The sequence below is a fragment of the Mugil cephalus genome, chromosome 3 (genome assembly GCF_022458985.1).
Source record: "Mugil cephalus isolate CIBA_MC_2020 chromosome 3, CIBA_Mcephalus_1.1, whole genome shotgun sequence".
Taxonomy (NCBI): domain Eukaryota; kingdom Metazoa; phylum Chordata; class Actinopteri; order Mugiliformes; family Mugilidae; genus Mugil; species Mugil cephalus.
In genome coordinates, this window is record NC_061772.1 from 8,318,727 (window position 1) to 8,340,678 (window position 21,952).

The 21,952-nt window shown below is 42.3% G+C and overlaps 3 protein-coding genes across 3 annotated transcripts; 1 reads left to right on the forward strand and 2 right to left on the reverse strand.

Moving 5' to 3' along the window:
- Positions 1-1,133: 1,133 nt before the first annotated feature.
- gnao1b (guanine nucleotide binding protein (G protein), alpha activating activity polypeptide O, b) lies at positions 1,134-7,718 on the forward strand. The gene is made up of 8 exons (XM_047580035.1): positions 1,134-1,696; positions 1,845-1,887; positions 4,206-4,347; positions 4,536-4,696; positions 4,812-4,940; positions 5,031-5,160; positions 5,749-5,902; positions 6,002-7,718. The coding sequence occupies exons 1-8, from the start codon at positions 1,579-1,581 to the stop codon at positions 6,187-6,189; spliced, it is 1,065 nt and encodes a 354-aa protein (XP_047435991.1). The 5' UTR covers positions 1,134-1,578; the 3' UTR covers positions 6,190-7,718.
- Positions 7,719-8,109: 391 nt separating this feature from the next.
- On the reverse strand, positions 8,110-16,629 carry cog4 (component of oligomeric golgi complex 4). Its single transcript, XM_047580034.1, has 19 exons — positions 16,457-16,629; positions 14,763-14,845; positions 14,540-14,654; positions 13,844-14,018; positions 13,507-13,700; positions 12,856-12,961; positions 12,615-12,772; positions 12,481-12,539; positions 12,269-12,393; positions 12,050-12,168; positions 11,403-11,569; positions 11,134-11,299; positions 10,689-10,751; positions 10,466-10,579; positions 10,000-10,092; positions 9,837-9,920; positions 9,635-9,736; positions 9,209-9,337; positions 8,110-8,710 (listed from the first exon to the last, which is right to left on the reverse strand). The coding sequence occupies exons 1-19, from the start codon at positions 16,589-16,591 to the stop codon at positions 8,576-8,578; spliced, it is 2,322 nt and encodes a 773-aa protein (XP_047435990.1). The 5' UTR covers positions 16,592-16,629; the 3' UTR covers positions 8,110-8,575.
- A 1,846-nt stretch (positions 16,630-18,475) lies between these two features.
- Positions 18,476-21,468, reverse strand: LOC125005942 (101 kDa malaria antigen). Its single transcript, XM_047581610.1, has 3 exons — positions 20,955-21,468; positions 19,600-19,998; positions 18,476-19,415 (listed from the first exon to the last, which is right to left on the reverse strand). Exons 1-3 carry the CDS (start codon positions 21,199-21,201, stop codon positions 19,081-19,083), a joined length of 981 nt encoding a protein of 326 aa, XP_047437566.1. The 5' UTR covers positions 21,202-21,468; the 3' UTR covers positions 18,476-19,080.
- Between the last annotated feature and the right edge of the window lie 484 nt (positions 21,469-21,952).

The window sequence follows — 21,952 nt, forward strand, 5'->3', positions numbered from 1 at the left end:
TATTTTTTCCTTTTTGTATTTAGAGTTGGTGCTTAGGTCATAATTTCTCATGTGGGTGGGGTTTTCCTGAACTCTGTGACCCTAGCTTTCATTGTAAAGTCAACGACAAGATGATGTCTTTGATTGCATATTTCAAGGTCTGCAGAAGTGATTGCCTTTATTGCGCTATTTGTATTACTCATTTACATTTATTTGACACCTTTAGTAGCAAACTTGAAGAAGATGAGTGTTAAACAAATGGTCATCTCATGAAATGTGGCACACTACTTCAGATGAAACTGCCCATCTGCATGTCAGTAATTATAGCCCACTCATTGAAAACACAATGCATGTTGCTGATATGAGATTTCTATTCATATCCAGGTATAGGCTTATGTTTGTGGTCTGAGGATAACTAAGATACATTTACTCAAATGCAATTCATTTTTTCATACTTCTCTTTCCCTGGAATTTTTACATACAGAATAAAAACAAACAGAAAAGATTTTGAATGGAGGACCTTTATTTGTAATGTTAGATAATTATTATTACTAATTTAAATTCGTGGTGGGATCTATCACCACGTACACCCAGTAGTATTGTAGGCTACATTATTATGGAAGTTTAATGGTTCTATTGCTGTTAAGCTCGTTATTTAAGTTATTATTACAGCTGCCGAGGCTATGAATACAGTTGGTTGCTACATGTTATGACACGACACTACGCTAGCTATTTTTACACTGAATATGTATTAGTTATTTATATAGGGTTGTATTCTTGCAGTCGTAGTTCTTTCACTTTTGCTGTTCGCTTAGTTGTAGGCTACGGCAGCTCTTCAAAGGGTGATCATCCTGCTCTGTTTTATGTAATTGTTCACCTGGTGTTCCGTGTCTACCACTGCGTGCGTTTGGGGCCTACGTTGTCACGATTGAACGTCTCGCAGGCCGTGGAGAATACGTGGTGTCCGCGTTAGATCAGTGTAAATTTTCGACAGCAGCACTGTTTCTGCCGATGTGTCGCGAGAGCAGACGGCGGCGTGGGCCATTTAAACGGCTCTTTCATTTGAATAATCTTTCCGAGGACGTGATTAGAGCTCGGCTCTGACGTCAGACAGATTGCCTGCTGTAGGTGAGTCTCGCGCAACCTCCTCTTCCTCTCGCGCCCTGCCGTCGTGAAGAGATACACGATGAAATCGCTCGCGCTCGTTGTCATCATCATCACCAGCGCCGCCCTGTAGAGAGAGAGAGAGAGAGCGAGCGAGAGAGAGATAGAGAGAGAGGGAGGGAGAGAAAGAAACCGAGAGAGAGAGAAAGAGAGAGAGACCCCCTCCCCACCTAACAACAACCCCAACCCTGCAGGCTCGAGCACAACGACCCCACCCCCCAACCCCCTCTGAGAGAGGGGACGGAGCGACAGACACACAGTCACGGAGAAAGCACCGTTTCGGGATCCCGGCTCTGTCTCGCCCTCAATCCGGGCCTAATGCTGTAGCAGACAGCGCAGGAGGAGAGAGCGAGCGAGAGACAACGCACTGACTGAGAGTCGGCGAGGGACAGGGCGGACCGGGGAGAAGACGGGATTGCTCATTCTCCTGGAAACATGGGATGTACACTGAGCGCCGAGGAGCGCGCAGCTCTGGACCGGAGCAAGGCCATCGAGAAAAACCTGAAAGAGGACGGGATGGTCGCCGCCAAGGACGTCAAACTGCTCCTGCTCGGTAAGAGAAGAGCCTCTCCGACCGCGGGGCTGCTGCGCCTCGGCGCGGCTCGGTTTGCTGCTCTAGTGGTGGGGCTGCATGGGGCGGAGGTGCTCTCCGTGGTACTGATTTCACTGCCGGCTCTCACTCTGCCCTCCGTTCTTTACAGGCGGCGGAGAGTCCGGGAAAAGCACCATCGTCAAACAGATGAAGTAAGTCTCTCTTTTTAGGCTCGTTCCGATCATCTCAGGCACAGTCAGAGTGAAAGGCCCGAGATTGCGCCTCCCCTATCTGTGCTAAGGCAGGTTGAGCCGCCATGTTTCGAGAGGCCGTAGCCCCGGAGGAGTGCCGGTGACTCGAGCACCTCCTGCAGACAGACAATGAGGCTGCGGAGGCCGCACCGGTGCGTCCCATGGTGCTGTTCACCGCCCGGGTGCTGAAATGTAGTTAACGAGGCTTTTGCTTGACTACAGGGAGTGTGCGACTGGGGATGTGTGGGTGTTGTTCCTATGCGTGTGTGTGTGTGTGTGTGTGTGTGTGTGTGTGTGCATCTGTGTGTGTGTGTGTGTGTGTGTGTGTGAATTACAGTGAGGTCACTACAGCTCCATTAGTGAATACCTCTGCTTTTAATCTTAATGGCTTTAAGTGCCCGATATCGCCGGGAGTACTTTGCCTATAAAGCGGATTTACGCAGAAATATGGCTTCTAAAACCGCATCTAAACCTTCCCTGTCTAAGCTAAATCACCCTTTGACGTTTTAAATCACTGTTGTTGTTTCCTCTAAACCTCTTAGTTACGTTTCTCGATGTTTCGGTTCTCAAAATGCTCGTCGCCGTGTATTTCGTCCTGAGAACCATCTCTCCCAGTGTCTCTTTCCTGCACTGCACTGACTGCGCCCTGCCTCCATGCCCTGCTTCCTCCTCTTTCCTTCACCTCATTACCCTCCCTCTGGTCTCTGGTTGCCCATAACTCACTGCTCGGTCCTGAACTCAAGACTCTGGGCCAAATAGTGTTTACAAACACTTTCAGGGCTTGCTTTAGCCTAAGTAACCAGCAGATGGATGGGTTTTACTACACACAGTGGGTCATAAAGTTGAGGTATTGGAGGGTACATCTCGTGCTCTGCTGTGATTTGTCTGCTCATCATCATCATCATCATCATCATCATCATCACTTACTGTGCAGGTTAGTATGACGGCTGAGAGTGTGAAACTGTACCTAATGCAGGTTCACTTGCTCTTTGTAAAGGAGCGGCAGGCGCTAAAAGGCCACAGTGAAAATGTGACCTACATAATAACAGAGGAGCTGAAAAGATGCACACAGTAGATTTGGTTTGTAGATTATATGAATTAAACAAGAAGCAGCTTCATTGATTGCTGATGGAGTACTAACCCACTGAGCCACAGCTGCACAAATGTCAGCGATGACTCCGGATTAGTCCGCTGAATTCCTGACTCTCATTCCCAACTAATCATCTAAAGAAATGTATTTTTTACGCTTTAGTAAACCAATTCATTTAACAATATGCAGATTAATCGTTAATATGTGTATTTGTAAACTAGCCTTAAATGTATATTATTGTAAACTTCTATCTTGTGAGGTTAATTTATTAAACATTTATTATATATTAAACTCACAATATTTAAAAATTAAACAACCTCACACTTAAACCATTGGCCTAGTTTTTTTTTTAGAGCTGGAATGATTAATTGATTAATCATTTTGTTGGTTAGTTGTTAATGCCTCAACAGCTCGAAAAATATGATATTGTATAGACAAAAACAATGAATCATTAGTTGCCACCTTCAATCATTTACTGATCTTTCCTTTGTGAAACTCCTCTCCTCTTCTATTCTGTTCCCTAAATGTTTCTCTGAAGGCTTTCGTTCGTAAAATTGTTGTGGTGGAGGTTCAGGTTAATCTGCCATAAAACCTGTATTCATAATGTGTACTGATGGGATGCACACATAAAAAACATCATTCCTTTTTTTATTTTCCTCATTAAAATGTTAATCAAATCAAAACATCAAGTTGAAATGTGATTACAGGACGATTTTAAAACACAAGTGACACTTTATAGATTCAGTCAGGGCGAGGATGTGCCGATAAATAAATCAACGTTGACCTGATTATAAGGACTTTAACTATGTTGAGCACTGTGTAGTGTGATTGATTAGTGCTCTGACTGATTCCACTCCATTACCCACAATAAATTATAAATGGCTTAGAATATCACATTACTACCCAATTACAGACCACATGTGATCAATTTCGCCCCATTATACAGTGACACACGTGGAGATGGATTCACAGCATAGAGCACAGAAACTTGAACAGTTAAATGTGTGCGTTTGGTTTGACGCCTAAAAATAAGACAGGGATCGTCTCACATCCACAGAAGGCCGTGACATAAGGAGCTTTTATTGTGAAAAGACAGTTGAGTAGGGCTGGAGGAACATATGGACATGTGTGACTTTTCCTGTGTAGTCCAGGGTTTTGTCCCTGTGCTCATATCTCGGTACGCCTGCAGGATTATCCATGAAGATGGCTTTTCTGGGGATGATGTGAAGCAGTATAAGCCTGTGGTCTACAGCAACACCATCCAGAGCTTGGCTGCCATTCTCCGAGCCATGGACTCACTGGGGATTGAGTTTGGAGACAAAGACCGAAAGGTTAGTCTTTTACCCTCCGGCTGAAATACTGACCTGCAGAAAACTGAGGTTTTATTTATGTAACCTCAAGTTGTAGAAGAAGGAAAGAATATATTTAAAAAAAAAATGGATCCAGAAGAAGGATTTATAACGTGAAAAATAAAGGCACAGGTGTAATTCTGTAGCTCTTATGAAATGTGTTCTTCCAGGCCGATGCTAAGCTGGTTTGCGATGTCGTGAGCCGCATGGAGGACACAGAGCCGTACTCTGCAGAGCTTCTCACTGCTATGAAGCGTGTCTGGTCCGACGCTGGAACTCAGGAGTGCTTCAACCGTGCCCGTGAATACCAGCTTAACGACTCCGCTCAATAGTGAGTAGAGCAGAAAGATCACAGAAAGCGCCCATTTTCCAAAAAAAAAAAAAAAAGAAAGAAAGAAAAAAACACCAGCCCTCTATAATCCCTTATCCGTCCCTGTTGTCATCAGCTACCTGGACAGTCTAGACCGGATCGGGGCGGCAGACTACCAGCCCACAGAGCAGGACATCCTGAGAACCCGAGTGAAGACCACTGGCATTGTTGAAACCCACTTCACCTTCAAAAATCTCCATTTCAGGTAGTTCATAATGACTTGGCCTTTGCTGCCTGAGATGAGGTTCAGGGATTACAGCGCTGTGTCTAGACTGACGTTTTGCCTCGTTTCCAGGCTGTTTGATGTCGGAGGTCAGAGGTCAGAGAGGAAGAAGTGGATCCACTGCTTTGAGGATGTGACGGCCATTATCTTCTGTGTTGCTCTGAGTGGATACGACCAGGTGCTCCATGAAGATGAAACAACCGTAAGTGTATCTGAGTTACTCCGATCTGAATCCCTCTGAGCACAGTTCATGTCTTTACTGTCACTTAAAGGCAAGATGCAAAAAGAAAGACAACTATAATAGACACACAGACTGATTGTGGCAAAACTTATATCGTGTTTATGTCTTAATATTATAGTTTCATAGAAATTGTTGAGGGATTTGTTCACTACACAATCTTTTAATGTATGATAATTTTACAATCTGTACAAGACCCCTCCATCCTTGGGCCTTTAAATAAAGGCCTTTCACTCCAGGAAAAAAATAGAACAAACCATTTATTTATCGTTATTTTGTTACTTTCTTCTTCATATTCAGAATAAATTGCACATGAGTGTACGTAATATTAGCCAGATGAGAGGCTGGTTTAACAAGAAAACCATTAATCCTAGAAAATGTTTATTTGCTCTGTTTAACGAAATGAAACCTTTGAAAGATAAACTGTTAAAATCATAATTGTGTCTGTTGCAACTTCTTGATTAAGCAATGCTTCAAACTGCAGACTGGAGGTTGTTCACAAAGCGATTTAAAGTGTGTATTACGCTGACCTCGCTGCTGTCCCTCCTGCAGAACCGCATGCATGAATCGCTCATGCTCTTTGACTCCATCTGTAACAACAAGTTCTTCATCGACACCTCCATCATCCTCTTCCTCAACAAGAAGGATCTGTTTGGTGAGAAGATCAAGAAGTCACCACTGACGATCTGTTTTCCAGAATACACAGGTGAGTACTGCACCTTCAACACTCTGCATCAGAGCTGCTTCTTCTACTTCTTTCGTCTCTCATGCTCCTCTTGTCTTTTTTCTCTCCGTTTGTCTCCAGGTGCTAATACTTACGACGATGCTACTGCATATATTCAGGTTCAGTTTGAGAGTAAGAACCGCTCTCCCAACAAGGAGATCTACTGTCACCTGACCTGTGCCACAGACACAGGAAACATCCAGGTAGTGTTTGATGCCGTCACTGACATCATTATTGCAAACAACCTTAGAGGGTGTGGCTTATACTGAGGCCTGGCCAAGCACAGAGGTTGTCATGGAGTGTATGAGGTGTTGATAATGATAATTTTGATGATACTTAAACACATAAATACGTAATTCTACACGTCCAAATGGACCCAAAGAGCTGCCGTCAGACACCACACTGGATTATTACCATGATTTGTTCCCCTCTTCTTATTTTGATTTCAATATACAAACCCAAGTTTTGTCTTTAAAAAAATGTGTTTTTTCGACTGAATGTTTCATGTTTTGTTGATGGCCATGTCAACAACTGAGAAGGTCGGAAGCACCAGGGGCTTATTCAGCCGGAGCCTTGTTTCGCAAAATTCAGACATGTAATGCGAGGAGTTTGCAGTGCCGTTCTTAAACACAACTTGGAATATTGTCCCATTCTTTGTGGCACTTTTACGCGCAAAGCCTCGAGCCATTTCTATCTCTACTGAATACGGCCTCTGGTGCTCCCTCGAAGAGCTGCTGTGTGTATGAGGGTGGAGAGGATGACGACGATGTCGGGGAGGCGCTGTACTCGTGGCTAAGGGTCGCGGATGGAAAGAAGGAGGCTATTTTAACTTTCCTTCAGTCCCACACACGACTGACTGACTGACTGGCCTGCAGGTCTGTTCTACTTCACGTTCTCTTTTAACTTTTAAACATAATGAAAGAGAGGATTCTCCTGTGCGGAGTGGCTGCCCATTGCCATTGGCCTCCTGTAGCGAGAGAATATACCTGTCAGCCCGTGATATCTAAAAAAAAAAAAACAACAAAAAAAAACACGTCATATCGGTGCCAACCATCTGACAGATAGGAGAATAGGATCAGAAATCATAGCTCATACTTTCAACTATATTATTTAAGTATATGACATTTTATTATCAATGAATGATTTATTTATTTAAGCCTCATGCCCTACATGCCTCCTCCTACCTCCTGAAATCCCGTGCCACATATTTATTTCCTGTCATGAAAAGCTGGGGTGCACCGATGCCCGTCTACGGTTCAGAGGGTAAAAATCCGCCCTCCAATGACATCTTGTTCTCTGTGTGGTGCTTGACCCTTCGTTGTGAATCTGCGTAGAAATAGAAGACTGCACAAGGAGAACAATATCATTTGAGGCAGCCTCTGTCTGGGGAGTAAAGGTTGTTTATTTATTTTATTTTATTTAATTTTTTTTAACCCTTTTCTCCCCTGGTCAGTGAACAGGGAACCATAAACCCCCTCCCTTTGTCTGTCACGTTTCTCTTTTGGTAGAGAAAAAGTACAGCTCTCCATTTTCACCTGTGCACCCAGAAATTCATCTTTCCGTCCCTGTATACTCTTTACCTGTCACATATCAGTCCTCATATCTTATCTCGATTTTCACCTTAAAAGCACCGTACTGTATATATATATTATGATTATACCAGATTTTTTTTTTACTGTGAATGTTTTTGTGCTGCACCCCATCCTATTCAGTAGTTTATTGGTTGCTCTCATGTGGAATGTTTGTGCTGAGCCAATCGAATGTTGTGTTTACATTAAAGCCACACTTTTCCTAACTACTCCCGCGTCCGTGCTCTGAGTCTGATTACACTGCAAGGCAACAGGCTGGACGACAAACAGGGTAAACGAATGTTTAAACACACTCTGACCTGCTTTAACCTGTGTGGAGAATTAAGGCTAGACCAGGAAATTAGGCTGAACGTTATGAGAGTGGGCCACGTTTAATGCTCCATTGCCTGGTGAACACAGCTTTGTATTTAGTGTCAGAAATACGTACAAAAGATTGGGAACAGGTCTTGCATGGCAATAGGCCAGCACTTGGTGAATTGTGGCGGATGGCAGGGATCAGAGGTGTTGCAGCGCAGCTCTCAATTTATTAGGTTAAAAGTGTTCCATCCTCGCAGACAAGGAGCTATTCATATATTGAATGACTACGCTGGATCAGCTGTCTGACCTGCTTCTGTCAGTTTAATGGGTATGATGTTCATTACTGCTCTGTTTCACTGAAAGCCGCAGAGCTCCGCTCCTCAGTCCCAGCATGTCCTCGTTTCTCAGTCAGTCACAGGTAAAAAAAAAAAGGTTGGAACTCCCGCTGTGACACAATTACACATTTACACTTTTAATTACATATTGGAGAGAATAGTGTCATATTTTACTGTTAATTCATATACAAGAGTCCACAATCACTGCCCTAAGAGCTCAGCTGTAATTGATACAGACTGACATCAGCTGGCTGAGCAGCAGAAGGTCTGAAAACACCACTGAAGAGAAATCAGCACTCGTTGTTTCAGATAAAAAGAAACCCTCAGCCTTGGCCACATCTGCGCAGAAACATGGAGAAAGCCTTGAGGGGAAAAACATCACAAGGTGGGTAGAGAGCAGGAGTCGCCAACAACCAAGCGTACAAGATCTTCAGTTACAGCCGCAGCCTCTTGATATCTTCACTTCTGAAATCGATGCGCAGCGCTAGAACTTGGCGCACCTCTGCCGGGGTCAGCCGCCACGTCAAGGGGCCTGAATTAGGGCCCCAGTAATCCAGGATCTCAGTAACCTGCAGTAGAAATAGGTAAAAGTAAGTCTTTGCAATGTAAAGATTAGTTGAGATTACTTATTTAAGTCCAGGTAGCAACACTTAACTCACACATTTCATGAGGAAAATGTACAATGACTCTGACACTTTTATAAATGATATACTGATGGATTAATGTGTAAACAGTGTTATAGCTTAGTCATTTATTTATATTAGATTTATAGACTTTTAGAGTTGTCATCCCAGGTCCGACATAAACTGACTACAGGTATATGTAGTTAAGCAGGCCCTATTGTACTGCTATAGTCATAGTTTAATTACAGTAACTAGTAGCTAAAGCAGTCGAATAAATGTACTGCAGTAGAAAGTACAACGCTCAAAGTGGAAGAGCAGCAGTAGTAAAGTAGCATGAAATGTTTGATTACATATAACTAGCTTCCATCTACCATTGGTCTAAATGGGTAAAAGATGTGTGTCCTGTATGCATGTATCTATGTGTGGGTATAAAACATGAGTTACCCGCTCCAGGTTGAGGATGGTGGCCATCTGCGTGAGTCGAGCAAATTTATCCCTGATGGTCCAGGTGGTCACAGTGGTGAGATACGCCACAAGAGAACGAAGCTCTTTATCAAACTGCAGCCCTCCAAGCTACGACAAAACGATCAGCATGGTGAAAAACAGTGTGTGTGTGTGTGTGTGTGTACACATTATGAATACAGCAATAATGTCTTCAGGCCTTTGGTTAGTACTATACAGTACACTGGATGGATGCAGAATAAGAATTCATTTGGGGGAAGAGGCTAACGGGCTAAAAGGAAGCGCCCTCCCCTACAGGCCTTTCTGGACTTATTAATAAATCACAGCTTGAGTCTTTTCTTCATGTGTATCAGTGATGTGATGCACAGAGAGCCCGCTGCCACCTGGTGGTTAAACTCTGCTCCTCACCCTGCTGAATGAGCATTTGAGGACCGTCTTCTCCATTTCAATGGATATCAAGCTGGTCATCAGGCTGGTCAGCGTGTCGTAGATGACAGGAGAGAGGGCCGTCTGGTAAGGGAGGGGAATGATCATTAGGAGACAAGAAAAATGTGAAAGACGAGTGATTTAATCAGCAAATATAACGTCACAAATTAAAAAGTGTGGATACCTTAAACTCTGCCATGAGTTGCTCCAAATTAACAATGAGCTGCTGCACCCAGGGGTCATTAGCTTCATAGTCATTAAATTCCTCCTGTGAGGAACGGCAAGAGTTACAGCAACATGTTTCATGACCTCTGAGTTATGTTTGCGCAGAAATGTGACACTGTTACCTCTTCGATGTTATGCGAGATGGAAAGGAAGCTGCTGATCCACGGTTTGACCTGAGGCTTTATGGCTGTTGTGTTTAACTCAGTCAGACCCTCCTGTGAAACAGAATCAGATTTTCTGTGCTCAGAGGACGCTGTTTACAACAAATGGTTACTGAAAACACCTGACTCCTACCTTGTTAAAAAAAAATCAGAGTACAAAGTTGTTTTTTTCCTTCCTCTCCATACAACAACAAGGTTTAACAGATCTCATTAAAGCTCAGCTGTAATCTCCTGTGACTTTAACAAGCAATTTTCCTCCACTGTGCACACTGGTCTGTCATGCTAACAACAGTTACCCATTCCCTCGCTCCTACTCCTAATTAATAAACTCACAGCTGAGAAACACAGACCAGTGTGTGTGTGTGTGTGTGTGTGTGTGTGTGTGTGTGTGTGTGTGTGTGTGTGTGCGTGCACGTGTGTGTCCAACCTGTAAGAGATCCTTGAACTTTGTGGATGTGCTGACAAGGTCGGACAAACAGCTTTCGATCTTGGCTTGTTCACCAGAACCTGCGCCTTGACTGAACAACTTGGAGCAGTCGTTCTACCAAGAAAAAAAAGAAAAAAAACGTTTTGTTTTACAGAAACAGAACTAGAAATAACACAGTGAACAGGTGAGAGGCAGAGAGCCTCTGCAGGGATGTGAAACTCACCTCTAGGTTCCTCTTCAGAGTTGTGATATTCTCACTACACACCTCGACATTATTCAGAGTCACCTGGGGTGAAAAAACGGAGTGAGATTAAGTCAGTCGTTCCTTAAAAATAGAATCTGCTGAAGACGATGCATTTTGACTTCTGGAGTCCAACAGGGAACTACAAACCTTTATGAGCTTTTTGATTTGAGTCTGCCATTGGACAAACGTGTTAAAAGGTTTTTGGAGTAGTGCTTCCTTTAGCAAAGAGCCTTTTTAATAATTAAAGCACTACTTAGCGCTCTTAAATCGGAGGAGCTTATTCACATATTTGATGCCTCCTTTAAATTCTTGCTGCCTTTTGCTTAAAAAGACTTGCACAATATATGCAAATGCTTCATTTTTGTTACAGGAAAAGACCTGTGAGTGAAGAAGGGATGTGTGAGTTTCTTTCTGTGTGTCTTACCAGAAATGCAGCCTTAGCGTTTTCGGTACTCTCAATGCCCAACGTGTTGAACTTGCCCTGCTGTAAGCTGCTCTGCATCAGGCTGACCGCGCTGCTCACACCACGCTGGATGTCCTGCAGCGTTGTGGCTGGGAAGCCCTGACGCAGCTTATTGTACAGCACCTCCCTGACAGGTGGAAACAGACGGACAGAGCAGGGAGGATCACATGTAGCCGTCTGATGTGTATAAAACATTCAACAAATCAACAAGACAGAGAAAAAGTGAGCACCTGAAGTCAGACTCCAGCACAGAGTTTGCGTGGTTGATCATGGCACAGAGGCAGTCGATGCTGGAGCTGGACAATGCTCTGCTGATGCACTTTTTTACAATGTAGAAACAGTCATCCACCATGCTGCTGGTCAGCTGACCCTTTTCATATGTGTCCATAGCAACAGCCTGCAAGACAAAAAACAATGAATAAATATATCTAATACAGGAAGTATCACATTATTTCAGCTTGTTATACACATACCAGAAATATCTGTGTTAACTGTTAATTGTAACAGTTTCTGTTCATTTTTATATTTATATTTTTATATTAGCATTTATCAAATGCATTTTGTCAAATAAGATTCAAACGAACCAGAGACATATAGTCTTTTTCACAGTCAACCCATGGAGGCTACATTACCCACAATGCAACTGGAACCACCAAGAGTTCACTCTGTGATTCAAGTGCATTATGTTAGTAGTTTCTAATTAAAGCAGAGACAAGTAGAGATCAGCTAAGCTCACTTTCTTCTAATGGTACCCGACCAAAGAATGCAGGCAGCTCTCCGCACCTACAAAAATATTTAAACAACTTTTTTCACATATACATATGGTACCGCAGCCACATGTAAGTCTTCTACAGAAATAACACGATATAAAGCTGACCTTGTTGACGGACTCCCTCATGTAGTACTCCTCCATAGGAACGTAGTAGCCAATCAGCTCCTGCATGGTTCTGCTCAGCTGACAGTGTTTGAGCAGCTTCTCCATGTTCTGCTGATGCTCTGGGTTTTCAAAAATGGGAGGATAAAAAACAAACATTTTCTACACCTCATTTCAAACGTGCATCAGTTTATGTAAAATTATACTTTAATATAGAAATACCCTGTGTGATGCTCTGGGCATCTCCAACTTCAAAGTCTGCCATCATGCGACGCCGTAAGAAGCGCAGGTAGAGCTCCGCCCTCGCGTTCATCAGAGTTACCTCTGACAGCACAGGGTCCAGCTCTCTGTTCATGTAAGACAGAGGTGTAAACAAAAACAAGTAAAGGCAAACAAAGCGGGGTGCAGCATGTTGCTCAGACTAGCACACACACCTTGGTTCAATCCTCTCGCCTGGCATGCTCTTCATCATGCTGCTCTGGACAATCTGAAACTAGAGGACAGACTCAAGAGTCACAGCAGGTACAAACAAAACGACCACATTATGCAGCTCAGACATTGTGCACACCTTGCTGTGGTATCCTCTCTGCTGGATGAACTTGTCGACTATCTTCTGGGCCTGACGGTCACATTCCTGCTGCAGGTGAGTGATCAGTGTGTACAGGTGGCCTGGACCGTAATACGTCTCTACTATAGGCTGATGAGTCTCAACAACACGAGCAATACCTGTGAACACACACAAGCATACGGGAGGAGTCCATGAATATCCAAGGGCAAGTGTACATGTAAATGTACGGGCTTTTTCTCACCTTCAAGGAGCAGTGTTAGAGTGTCTGCGAATATCAGCAGAGCCCTCTTCTCACCCAGATCTCCTCCTGTAGCTAACAACAGGTTCTCCTCAGCTTTGGAGGCAAGCTGCATGAGCAGGAGACACAAATAAGGCATGATTGGACTAAAAAATAACAATAAGAAACATAATGACAAAAGCAAAGGTTTTAAACATTAGAAAGTATGTAACTATAATTTTACTATGAAGTCTATAGAAATTCTAAAGCTGTATGTGGACACAAAGACTGAGGTTCCTCAGATGGTCACCTGAGGTCCAAATGTGTGTCAACCTGTTGTTTTGGTCTCTATATCTAATTTTCCTTTTCTCGACAACTGTGTGGGGAATTAACTTTTATTAAATTAAATTATTTTAATTGTATCAAGGCTTAACCTCTTGCATAGATTAGGTGGGGCAGCTTTGAGTACAGGTGGATGCCATTTCAGATTACACCCTTGAGTAAACCTCATCAAAACAGTTCATTTACACACGGCCTAATTTCCCACAAATCAGAGTACAAATCAGGCAGGCAATCAAACAGAAATTACCAAAAACAGAAAACCTTTGTAATAATTTGAAAACAAGAACAAGTAACACCTTACACCCATCTCCCAGCATTGCTCTTGTTACTGACCTGACTGCAGAGGTATTGACCAAAGCGGGCGAGTCCCTGTTGGTGGAGGCCCAACAGAGGAAAGATCTTGAAAAACCTTTCCACCTGCGCAAGATCCACGGCTGCTACAGCTTCATCGAGCTTCTCAGAAACGATGACCTTCAGTTTTTGCTCTGCCTCCTGCAGCATGACCAGACTGGCGTCCACGGCACTGCCTGTGAAGACGTGACGGTGGGTTGAAGCGCTGAAGCATTATCTTTATCACTACATTCTTTACAGGATGTGACAAACTCAATGGGGAATTATACAAAATCATCAAAGAAGATCTCGGTATAGTGAAAGGGTCAAGAGTTCGTACTTTCTTCTCCCTGCCTGCTGAGCTCAATAACCGACTGGTCCAGAGAAAGGTATCGATGAATATGAGCAGCAGCCTGTTCATAGTCTTCATTACGTAGAGCTGTCTGCACGCCGTCTGTACAGAATTTCAGATCGAGGATGTCATCTGCACGCTGTATGACATTATACAGCCGCGTCTGCATAAAAAAGAATAAATAAATAAATTAAAAAATCAAATGGGATTCATACTCAGACACGAAAGCATGTGGTTCAGATAAACTTCATCCTGGACCACAAAATTATTGTTACTGAAATACAACATTTACATTACCTGAGAGCTAAAATAAACCTCTAAAATCTTTTTTTCAACAATAGTAATTGTTAAGTGTTGCAGTGTTTTGCATGGGATCATATTAGATAATACCGTTAAATTAAATTCACTTCTACGTATGAAGCGTCAATAACAATCCAAATTGTCTCAAGGCGCTTTACAAAACCCAGAGCCTGAACCCCCTAGAGCAAACACTAAGCGACCATGGCAAGAAAACACTCCCTCTCAACACGAAGGAACAACGTCTAGAGGCAGCTGGGCAGAGAGGCGAAAGAGAGGGGAGCCTTTGAACATAAAGGTTTTTTTTGTGGGCTGATCACATTACATCCCTGGTGATCATGAACAGATACTGTATATGCGACAGAAGGAGTGAGAATGTGCACGTACCTTTGCCAGGTCCAGCTGTCTTACTTTGCGGCTGACGTTTTCAGCCAGACTGCAGGTAAAATTGATCATGCCCGACAGCTGACTGGCATCCCCTCCGATCAACTGCAGATTGGGTCTGAAAGGCAAACACAAATCATTTTCGACAAGATGATTGCAGATTCATATTTAGAGATCTTAGATCACCAGCTGCTCTTCAAGCTGCACTGATCTACGGAGACTGTACCCCATCCTCTGCAGCGCCAGCATCTTGGTGTGAATAGTCCCCTCCTGGCCAACCAGTCTGTCCAGCTCAACTTCCACCTCCTTCTACATTAAACACAGAACAAAACATGTAAGGACATCGTACATATGTACTATGAAGAAGATCACAGTATATTTTTACATTTGAACACTTTGGTTTCTCTCTGAGGTTTCCATCAGTTTTTATATTGTATTTTCCATGAGTATGACAAACCTATCCAATATAGATAAAGTCCTCCAACACAGTGGTTCTCAAACTTTTTGGGGTCCTGGGCCCCGTGCACATTTTTGATCTACGCTGAGGACCCCCACAACCCACTCTGGAGGGGGTGGGAGTTCTTTGTGTAACTGCGGCTTTCAAGTGCGAACCTGAACATGCAAGTTAATGAGTTTTCTACAACACCTTCTGCAGATGTTTCACAATAAGAGCATTAATAAGAAATGAACAGTGTATGCCCACTGTAACAGCAGGGGTCTCATAATGTGAAACAGATGCAGATCGTGTTAAGTTATTAACAGCATCATGCAGAAACTTTGAGCAATGCAACTGGGAGCGAGATCTCTTAATAAAATACAGTAAATTACACGTGTGAAACAGATGTAATTAGAGAAAAAAAAGTCATGTTACCCTCTGTAGTTTAGGTAGATAAAGGTCTCATTTCACATTCACATTTGAGTAAAATAATCCTATGTCCATACATGTCATATGATCTTTTACAAAGGATATTTTATTTGCAATTACACCACGGACCACTAGAGGTCCACGCACCCTGTTCTAACACATCTCTTCATAAAAGTCTCAAAATATTATCAACAGGATTATCCTAGTCCTGGATAAAATAAATAAATAAATAAAGCAATAAAATAAAAGTATTTCTGAGCAACATTTCTAGGTTTTGGCAGGACCACTATGTAATCCATTTGTAATTTTCCCACCAATTAATAATCTTTCAAGTCACTGTGCATGTATGGCATATATGCCAAAATAATATGGGTTAATGTGCGGCCTGCAGAACATTTCAGAGTTTTTTTATTCATTCATTGGATTGCCCTGATACATACTAAGCTATAGAATATTTTATAATTTGGCATCACTGTTATGCTTTAGTATTATTATTATTATATTATTAATACGATGCAAGGGATATTTTCACATAGGTCAATGGGGAGGTGAGGGTAACTGAAAATCAGAGACCTTGACTTCAACTCCTTAAAATCAAACACAAATATTTTAGAAAAGCAGGGGTCGTTAAATAATAATCATAATCATGAATTTTAATATTATCATTTCAGAGTTCAGAATTATAATCTAGCCACCATGAATGAACTCTCGGGCCTTTTATTTTACCCAATGTGTCCTCACTAAATGTGGAGTAGCACACTTTATCCAGAAACACGAGTTAAACAGGATGGCTGTGATCACACGATATGAAGTGCTGTTGCAGTGTTGTAGACAAAAACACCTGTACACCACCATGTCTAGGAAATACAGAACAGTAGCAATGTATCGGCGTGAAAAGAAAACGAATTATTATGACTGATAGTGTTAATTGATCCACAGTTTACTACAGTGAGGGTCTTTCTCTCGACAGTGTTTTGAGACGGCAGCGTAGCGGAAGTTTACGTGGATGAAGCAGCCACAAACAAACCGCTGTAAACGCTGATGTTTATACGAACCTCCTCGGCGCAGAGCTGCTGGTAAACTCTCTCCAGGTCCTCCAGCTCCGTCAGCGCGGAGATAGTCTCCATACTCACAGAGGACAAGGAGCCGGAGTCGCATCTTCTCGCTGCCACGGATCCACTGTCAGCCATCTTCCGACACCCGGAACAGGACCAGGACGCAAGAGCTGACGTCACCAGGGCTCATTTGCGCCCTGGGTTTAGTCTTCCAGGCTTCACTACTTCTCAGGTTAGCCTACTTCTCGAGTTCGTATTAAAACGATAGATAAGTTTATAACGTTGCCCTCTGTAACATACATCCATGCATTATATGTCGTAGGTGGTGGTCCTTGCTACATGGAGTGGCAGTCGGTAAATAGTACCTGACAAGTTCTACTCTGGGAAATAAAACAACTACAAGCACTGCGCATGCGCTTTGTCTATCGTATGAATCCACATCCGATCAGCCACAACATTAAAACCACTGCCGGGAGTAGTAAATAACATTGAGCGTCTTGTGACAATTCAGTGTTCTGCAGTGAAATGTTTGCACCTGGTATTCATGTGGATGTTACTTAGACATGTACCACCCATCTAGACCAGACCAGGCACCCTCACCCCAAAGCAATGACATTAACACACACAAAAAAAGTTTAGAAACAAACAAACAAAAACAAAACAAAACAGAAAAACAGCACAAGGTGTTGGCCTAGTTTCCAAACTCACTAGATCCCCAAACTGATCAGGTATCTGCAGGGTGATGCACAGAGGCGCCTCCCCTCAACTTATAGGACCGCTACACAATATTAGAAAGGTGGTCATAATGTTGTGCCTGATTGGTGTATACTACAAGAATAAGTTCACTATTTTAACTGAGCCATGAACTCTGAAACAGGCTTTCATACTGTCTCCATTACTGTTGTGCAAAATGCCATTTAAAAATGATATATAAATAAAATATAAAAATATTAAAACATGCAGTTTTTCCTGCTTTTTTTTACTTGTACCTTGGATGTTGGTTCTCATTGTTTCAATTAATTCATGTGTTTTAATATTTTTTTGCTTCGTGACATGTCTGTGTACATGCTTTATAAATAAAGTACAGTACCAGACTTTACTAATCTCTATGAGAAGTTCATAAAAATAAATATTCCCCGTCAGGGAATCAAACCCGTCTTCTGCGTGACAGGTGGAGATACTGTCCACTATACTAAGGATTAGCATGATCATGCCGACCCAGAGTTTCAATAATGTAATTCAAATTACATGGAGTGCATGTTCCAAAAATGTCTACTGCAGGTTAACCAGGAAACACTGTCTTGTATATGCCAACTGTAGAAGTACAACTCAGCCTGCAAGTTTTGTTCCCAATCACTTCCACTGGAGCAACTTTAGAAAGGAATCCATATATGGTCATCATGAATGACAGGAATGGTCACAGCAACCAAAACCTGTTGCAGATTTCTTAACAGCAGTGACTATTGTCTGAAAACAGACAATGCACGTAGCTGTACTTCCCTTTTTACCAGTTTATGCATTTTAAGATACAGGCTCTAATCAAAGTAATCTAACATATCCATCATCTATCTATACCTGCCTAAACCACCAGGGGTTCTGGTTTTTCGTAAATATTCATTATTTAAATATCAAATAACATTAAATAATCCAAGATCTTAAAATTAGTTGAAGGGCATGTATTGTTCCAGTTTGTAGTTGTGCACAAACATTCAACTAAACACAAGATCACAAATTGATCACTTTTACTTTCACCCTTATTTATTTAACACTGAAGGTGAATAATATATATATATTTATGGTGTTCAATTCATCAAATATTCTTTTAAGGTAGTATTTGCCTTTTGTATTCCCTACTAACAACATTCAAGTCATGTAGGGTTAATAATAATTCATTATCACACTGGACTTTATAAACTGCATTTATAATCAATAAAAGTATAACAAAGTTAATTTTTTTTACTAATTCTGATTTAAGTATTCGTGATGTGTTGATTTAATAAAAACAAGAGCACAACATGCGATTTTCAAACATTAATTCTTAGAAATTTTGCCAACAGTGGGAATATGGAACATATTCATAAAAATGAGAGAACTTTCCTAAATATATATTGGTCGACACTTTACACTTTAAGGGTACGTTGTCATCAAACATTTGGCTTCAACAACAAGGTCAAAAAATAAAAGCATGACATTCTAAAAGGTCTTTGTATGAAAAATGAATTCTGATTATTCAAGCCCTATCTATATATTTTCTTGTCTTAACAGTGATAGCAATATGGCGGCTTCTACTATATATCAGTTTCTACTGTATTTGACACACAGTTCATTAATCTAAATGACCAGACAAACAGAGGCTGTTTACTATACACATTTGACAGGTGCTTATTGTGCCAATGAGCAAATGCACTGAGGGGGCGTGGCATGAGACAAGAGATTTCAGGGCATCATCTGAATCAATCATCAGAAACAAAATCCACTGTTTAACTACAGGCTTTTACACCGTCCTGTATTTGACCTGAAGCATTTGGAGAAAGGTTAAAAATCAGTGATGACGGTACCCATAAAAAAACAAGAACTGAAGGAGTCCTGCTGCTACACTGTATTGATGAACAGAACTCGGAGGCTCACTGTGCTCTTGAAAACAATAAAAGTTCTTCTTTTTCTTGCTCAAGCTCCTTCCATTTATTTTGTAGCTCTTCTTTCTCCTTCTGCAGCTCTTCTTTCTCCTTCTGCAACTCTTCTCTCTGTCTCTCTAAGTCCTTTGCTTCCTCCTGCTGTGCTTTCCTCAATGACTCGATTTCCTCCCTCTCTGCAGCTGCTTCTCTGGCATTGGCTGCACGGAGTTTCTCGAGCAGCTCCCTCTGATGCTGCAGTGTCAGGGCCTCCTCCTTCTGTGTCCTCCTCAGAGCATCTATCAGCTCCCTCTCCCTCCTGAACACACGCCTTTCGTCGTCACATGCTAAGAAAAGAAGAAGGACACTGTTTATCTTGGATACAGCTGGATTTTGAAATGTGTGAAATGTAACAGGCCTACCACTAGGTGTGCCATTCATGTACATGTTACAATTGTGTTCACCATCGGAAATAATTTTGAGAGATGTAGTTACTATTCACACAGTAAAACTGGGTTACAAAGTGCTTACCTTGAAAACTTTTCTGCTCTGTTGCATGAAAGGTCCCCTGAGTGCCATTATTAGTACTTGAGTCCTGTGTTGAGTTCAAAGGTGTTTCGTGCGCCTCGTTTGCCTCTAAATCAGAGAAGACCTTCGGGTGTCTCTTTGACATGTGTCGACGCAGGTTGCTGGTGCTGCCATATTTAAAACATTGCACCTTCTTCATGCAAATACCGCATTGAGCAGCATTCAAACTGTCCAAACGCTGAAAGTGCCTCCAAATCAAACTCCGTCTGTGCTGTGTTCGTTTCACAGGGGGGTTATCACTCGCCTCTTTGCGTGCTGTTTGTTCTACTGGCTTGACAGAATACTTTTTTTCAGTCACTGTGGCAATGCCGCCAGAGTCTCCGTCCTCCAGTGTCACATTAACTGGACAGGAAGAAAACAAATTAATATTCAATAATCATTTTTACGCAACACAATTTCACAGGGTGAAGGTGATGGAGAGGTGTAATTAAGAACACTAATAATGCTAGGGATGGGTACCTAGGCAGCAGAATATAATAAAGAACATTTAAAACTTTACTGCCCTGACATTAAAGTCTAAATCAAAACTTTTTTACTTATAGGAAAATCAGAAAGCAATTGTTAATGTTTGTAGTAATGTACACTTCTACACATATTTGCCAGTTCCTTAATTACACTTGTGAAAACAAACGCAGTCTAATATAATTTTCTTGCACCAAATCTCCTGTTATGACTGTTATAGTGATCAGTTTATGTTGAAACAGAGTCAGAAAGGTGGTGAATCATTTGTGTGATCACTCCGGAGGATGTAGTTTGTGGTGCTGTTAAACTGGAATAAATTAAACAGTGGAATATAATTATAACACAATATAATTCCGTAGTATTACAAACCACAGCCTCCACAATGAAAACACAGTTGAATCCACAGCTCTCTCTGTTGTTTTAAACAAATGCTTAATAACACAACCTTAATAATGTTAAGATTTAGTGCAGGATACATTATACTTCATTTAGTATACAGAGTAAACAAAAAGAACAGTATATGTCACATCCGGGTATTTTAGCAGTCCCATGATGCATTGCTGCAATTTGTTAATGGCGATAACGGCACTTTGAAGGAGCCAGTGTTGTGAAGATTTGCGTTACCATGTCGAAAACAACCCCCACCCACCCACCACCCCCCTCTCACACACACACACACACACACACACACACACAGACACACACAAACCCGTAGCTAAGTCTGAACCGCAGAGCTACAAGGGGAATGATGAGTCTAGAGTTCAGCTTTAAAACAAAACGCACAGCTGTGAGAGAGGAGAGTGACTTGTATGGTGGGCGGTGCAGAGAGTACGTACCGAAGGCGAACGACGTGTTGGCGGCGGCGACATTAGCTTCGTCCTTCTCCTGGTCCGCATCGGGGGAACACTGTCTCTGCTCGGCCTCCTGCACGTTTGGGTGCCGAGCCCTCAGGTGGCGGCGAAGATTAAAGGTTGACCCCGCTTTGATTGATATGTTTGATTTGCAAATATTGCACTCCGCTCTCTCGAAACCTTTATCAACAAAATGCATCCAAACGCTGCTGCGTTTTCTTGTTGGGCTCATGTCGTCAGCCCAGCTACACCAGCCGCCTCACCGGATGATGTTGACCGCGTGTTTAGGACTTCTTCGCTTTCTCTTCCGCTCTCCACGAAAACATCAACTACCCTTAAGCAAGCAACCCACTTTAGCCGCTCCAGAGTTCTGGTTCCTCTTCATGTAGCACACAGTGTAGTTGGTTTAATGCAGACCAGTTGTTTGGGAACGACTCTATCGATGATACCGACCCACCAAGAGCCTGGGTGTGTGGCATTCAGGCACATTGGTAAATTGTAGATTCATCTATCGAGCCCCTGCGCGGGACGCATTTAAGGGAAATCTGTAAATTGTTGTCATGTAAAATTACCTGGGTTACAAACGCTCCGCCTTTGACGGCATGGTTATGCCATATGTTTCACTATAGTCACGCTTATGGCTAGTTATGTAAGTGGTTTAGCCTGTTGGTTTGGAAAGCAAATCCACAACAGACTACAGCCGGTCGGTTCCTGAATCACCCGTGTTAATGATTCAGTCTTCTTAATGAATCAGGAATCACTGGTCCCAGTCCAGATCCCATGGGTCCTCTGGCTGGCCCCTGATGACTACACAAGGCTAGTTGTTGATTAGTTAATTCCAAGCGGATTTAACATTTAAAAGCAAAAGTTTGACTATCCAGAATTAACATTGTAGATATCAGCAATGTCTTTCTGACTAGTCGTAATTACATTCTGAATAGTTGGATTTTTCATTCAAGATATCTGTAACGTAATTGTGACTA